The sequence below is a fragment of the Cynocephalus volans genome, chromosome 7, assembly GCF_027409185.1.
Source record: "Cynocephalus volans isolate mCynVol1 chromosome 7, mCynVol1.pri, whole genome shotgun sequence".
NCBI lineage: Eukaryota > Metazoa > Chordata > Mammalia > Dermoptera > Cynocephalidae > Cynocephalus > Cynocephalus volans.
The window spans coordinates 82,460,400-82,465,639 of record NC_084466.1 but is presented as its reverse complement, the minus strand read 5'-3'; the positions used below and the strand labels follow the sequence as shown (position 1 = coordinate 82,465,639).

The following is a 5,240-nucleotide window of genomic DNA, read 5'->3' as shown; positions in this document are numbered from 1 at the left end:
CACCCTCACTCACTTTCTTGGATCTCTGCTCAGCCATCATGAGAACAAGCCCTGGCCAACTTGCTGGATGATGACAGACATGTGACACAGTCACTGTCCCTCCCCCATCACAGCCAGGACTGCAGCTAGCTGCCAGACACGAGTGAGGCCAACTTGAAGCAGCCAGAACCTGGAAGCTCTCTGCAGTTGCACCAAAGAGCTCAGCCAAGATCAGCAAAGGCTGGCCTACATTGGGATATCTGCCCCACTGACCTATAGACTTATAAGCAACTATAAGTGACTTGTTCTAAGCCATTGTTTTGTGTGGTTTGTCGTGCAGCAAATCTAACTGATACAGCCAGGATAGAGATAGGAGTGAATAGGGTGGGGCTGTTTAACAGGCGATTCAACAGATGCGGCTGGAACACAGGAGACCAGAAGCTTAAAGGTCTTCTAACTGTGCAAGGATAAAGTCCCCAGGCTTCTGCCTTGCCATCGTGGGCTTCTGAAATCCAAGAACCAGGCCATCTTTCTCTTTTATGTCCTCTTCCTCCCACTCCCCCACCCTAAACTTCACCATGCACCTAGAAGTAAACACTTGAATAATAAAGCCAATACATGACTCAAGCGCATAGGACAGTATTAATGATGGAAAATTAGTCCAGAGCCAGCTGTGGAATGCTCACTGAGTGCTTACCAATGAGCCAATTCAGCTGGTGCCAGGAGGGAAGGGGCTGGGCTTGAATATTGTTGAGCTTCAAACAGTTGCTGCCCTCTGGGGGTCTCCACATATCCTGAGCAAGGTCACAGTGACTACGGTTGCTTCAACTGGTACTAATTCAGGGCCCTTGTTCCCTCCCTCCCTTTATCCATATTAATGTCACCTCTCAGCACCTTTTGAAAATAAAAAGGACAGCATTCGCCGGGAAGCATCCAACCGATTGCACTTTTCCCTCTTCCTTTCCTACGCCAGCTCATTACTCCCATCTCAAGTTCACCCCCAGGTCAGTGACCCCGGTTGGCCGCTGCGGGCTGGAGGGGTCCGGCAGGGCTAGGCAGGCACAGTCTGACCAGAGGCTTCCCCGTGCGCGCTCTCGATGGTGGCCGTATCTCCGAGGCCCGAGGGCCCAAAGCTGCGCAGGTCCCCAGCAGAGCGCGTCAAGCGGCGAGGCGGTGCGCACGCCCGCGGTGACTGTCCCCTCGGCTCCCCCTACTCCCGCCGGCTGCCCCCACTCCGGGAAGGGGCGGAGAAGAGGAGGAGCCGGAGGCGGCCCCAGCGCTCCCGGCGCCGCGAGCCCTGTAAAAGCCGCGGGTCTTGACAGCTCCGCTGAGCGCAGCCGCTGTCCCGGCCCCCGTGTCCCCGCGCTCTTTGCTCGCCAGCCGGCACCGGCTGCGGGAGAGGCCGCGACAGCTCGGCTCGCGCGCCGGACCGCGGGACGCGTCCCATGCGGCCGCTCAGCATGTCCGGGCACTTTCTGCTCGCGCCCATCCCCGAGTCCTCCTCGGACTACCTCCTGCCCAGGGACATCAAACTGGCCGTGCTGGGCGCCGGCCGCGTGGGCAAGAGCGGTGAGTGCGGCGGGGACCCGCGGGCGGCCTCCCACCGCGCGCCGACCGCGGCAACCGGGGCCCTGCGGAGAACGGCGGCGCGGGCGGGCGGGCGGGCGCGGGAGACCCGGCCCCTTTCGCGCTCGCGGGTCCCCGGGTCCCGGCCCCTTCCCCGCCCGCCCGCCCGCCTGCTTCCCGCCGCATCACTCCTGGGCGCTCCCCGGGTTCGCGCCAGCTCGAGAATGGCTTTGCGGGAGGGAGTGTCCCTCCGATTGTACCTGCCACGAAACCAGCGGAAAGGCCACCGTGCGGCACCCTTGGATTGGCAGAGCCTCGGGACGCGGGCAGTGTCCGCGGTTCTGCGGCCCGTCGCTCGCTGCAGTTCCCCGGGAATGCCTGCGGTTGACCGTCCTGTCCTACTGATTTTCCTGTTTCCCTTTCAGCCATGATCGTGCGCTTCCTTACCAAGAGATTCATTGGCGACTATGAACCGAATACAGGTTAGGACAATTGCATGCTCCCTGCTTTTGTGCCTGCATGTTTCTTTGTTCTTTTTATCTTGTCTGAGTGTGAGAATTTAAAAGCAAACTCTCCTTCATTCTCCAGGCAAGCTGTACTCACGGCTCGTCTGTGTAGAGGGGGACCAACTATCTCTGCAGATCCAGGACACTCCCGGTGCAACCCAGGTAAGGACTGCCAGGAGTAAACAGCTCACCCCTCCCAAGCCTCCGGGAGGAGCTCAGCGCTTAGGGCGCTGACCCTGGGCTCCCAGGCTGATCAAGACGTCTAAATGCTCCTATTGTGCATTCAGAGTCAGGAGAAGACAGTCCGCAGGTGGGGCCAGTGGTTGGGGCGTTAGAAACCCTCCACGGGGGTGGGAGTGGGGGTGGTTAGAGGCAGGTCCCTCTTAGTCACCTGGTGCTTAACTTCTCTTTGCAACCCTGGTGGTCATCACTACTAAGGCGGGTCCTGCCACTTCTTTCAGAGGTAGGACATGGAACCATTAAAACAAACAAACAAACAAACAAACAAACAAAAAACCAAAAGAAGGACCGGTGAGCTCAGGTGATTAGAGTGTAGTGATGATAGCACCAAGGTCTAGGGTTCCATCCCTGTACAAGCCGGCCTCCAAAAAACAAAAGAAAAAACAAAACAAAAGCGAACAAAAAACTGGGGTGAGATTCTGGTGGGAAAGGGCGTTCTCCCTTAGTAAAGACCACTGAAGTGCTTCTGTCACTGGCTGTTCCCTCCAGTCACTAATTGCAGTCAGATAACCTCTTGTCCAGCGGTCTGGAATGTAACTTGATTAACAAGTTACTAATTGCTAATCCCTTCTAGGGAGGAAAGGTCTTGTGGAAGAACCCAAAGAAAGGAATTTGTTTCTGTAACATTCTCAAGAAGTGCATGCTAAAAATATTTTTATGGGCTTGGGAATAGATATTTATCTTGGCTTATTTTCAAACTTTTGTTTATGATGAGTTAGTTCCTAAAAATTGAGCCATTCTAGTTTGTGTTCATTCTTCAGTCTGCCATGGTTCACCAGAGACTGCCTGTCAAGCAAGCGGTTTAAAAATAATGCATTGATAACAGCTAATAAAATAATCCAGGCAGGAGGTTTGCCTGAGAATTTGCACTTTCCATATCAGAAGCCTCCTTTTGTTGAAGCTGGGTAAGACCTGAAAACTATATTAGTGAGGTTTTTTTACAAACAGTTTCTTCAAGGGTTACTTTGATGTTATTTTGAGCTTGTCTCCCAGGAGGGCTTCCTTGACTGGATCTCATTCTGATCTTTCGAAGGTGCAAGACAACCTCAGCCAGATGGTTGATTCTCTGTCCAAATGCGTGCAGTGGGCCGAGGGCTTTCTGCTGGTCTATTCCATCACAGACTACGACAGCTACCAGTCCATCCGGCCCCTTTACCAGCACATCCGGAAGGTCCACCCTGACTCTAGAGCCCCGGTCATCATCGTGGGCAACAAGGGGGACCTTCTGCATGCCCGGCAGGTGCAGACGCATGATGGCATTCAGCTAGCCAATGAGCTGGGCAGCCTGTTCCTTGAAATTTCCACTAGTGAAAACTACGAAGACGTCTGTGATGTTTTTCAGCATCTCTGCAAAGAAGTGAGCAAGTTGCACAGCCTCAGCGGGGAAAGGAGAAGAGCTTCCATCATCCCCCGGCCCCGCTCTCCCAACATGCAGGACCTGAAGAGGCGCTTCAAGCAGGCTCTGTCTTCCAAAGTCAAAGCCCCCTCCACGCTGGGGTGAACCACCTCAGACAGACTCACCTCCTTTTTATTATGCATTTGTGCAGCTGAAAAGACTGGGCTTCTCCCTTTTTAATCACATGTTCAGAGTTTATTTTTATAAAGACTTTATTGGTTTTCGAGTGTATGTGCATTTCTGAAAATTCAAACAATGATTGCCTATAAGTTGGATAGAGATTTTTTTAAATAAAAGAATTTTTTTAACTGTCACTTCTAGCCACTTTCCCATTAAAGGCAAAATGGCAACATTGCTCCTTGTTTTTTAAATGTCTTTTTATAGAAATCATACTTGCATCAGAGCCCAGAACTGCTCGATGCTTGCCCTCAGTCTGAACTCTGATTGGTGTCTTGCAGTAGGGAGGGGCTTATATAGAAGGATCTGCTGTGGGAGAAAGGAAAGTATGTGGAGGAGGAAAGGGATTTGAATAACTGCAGGATTTCTTTCATTAGGGCAGTTTGCCACAGTTGTGGAATTGATACTTCTGAGCTGATGCTAAAAAGTTACCAGTCATGAGTAACATTATTATCTATTGGTACAAATGTAAATTTATCTTCTCTACCCATATTTAAAACAACTGAAAGCCCCTTTCCAGTATTCCTCATGTCAGTAAGTGGGCCCTGCCATCCCGGAGTTGCCTCAAAATCCTCCCTCCCTTCCGGTCTCCCTGACCCTCACATCCAACAGGGCACCAAATCTGTCAGTTTTCTCCAGTTTTTCTCTAAAGCCTCACTCTACCTTCGTCAAGGCCCTTTGCAGCTCTTGCTTAGACTGGCAGGGAAGAGTCTAGGTAAGACTCAGTTTCTTAGCCTCTGGAAGAAGGCTCTGGAAGAATTACTCCTCTAATTCCTTCTTCACACCAGAACAACCTTACCAAAGCCAACCCTAATCATTTCATTTCCAGAATTGAACAAACTCAGCTGGATAAAATACAAACAAAGGAGACGTGGCATCAAATTTACCACTTCTCCAGCCTCATCATCCCCTCCTTCCAAAACACACACACACACACACACACACACACTCACACACACACACACACACACACCAGCTGATAGTGCATGCCAATAGAACCGTCTGCCTTTCTCAGTGTACTCCAGGTCTTTCATGCCTCCCTGCCTTGGTGCAAACTATCCCTCTGCCTGAAATATTTTTTCCTATTCTATACCTGAAGATTCACTAAGTCTTGTCTTTCAAGACTCAAGTCACATGCTACATTCAGCTCCGGGATGCCTGCTCTGAGTCTTCTGCTACCCATGGAGCTTTTGTGTTATAACTCAACTGTGTCATGTAGCTATTTGTCACCCCCATTGGAAGGAGCCCCCTTGAGGGCAATAACTACATTGAGGACTTTGTATTCCAAGCTTCTAGTCCAGTAATTGCCCATAGAGTGGTAGGTTTTCAGTAAATATATGACAAATGAAGGAATGAGTACATTATTTTTTGGTACA

The 5,240-nt window shown here is 51.3% G+C and overlaps 1 protein-coding gene across 1 annotated transcript; it reads left to right on the top strand.

The window, feature by feature from the left end:
* The first annotated feature begins 1,332 nt into the window (after positions 1-1,332).
* RASL11A (RAS like family 11 member A) lies at positions 1,333-3,916 on the top strand. Its single transcript, XM_063103445.1, has 4 exons — positions 1,333-1,548; positions 1,971-2,027; positions 2,134-2,213; positions 3,325-3,916. Exons 1-4 carry the CDS (start codon positions 1,425-1,427, stop codon positions 3,790-3,792), a joined length of 729 nt encoding a protein of 242 aa, XP_062959515.1. The 5' UTR covers positions 1,333-1,424; the 3' UTR covers positions 3,793-3,916.
* The last annotated feature ends 1,324 nt before the right edge of the window (positions 3,917-5,240 follow it).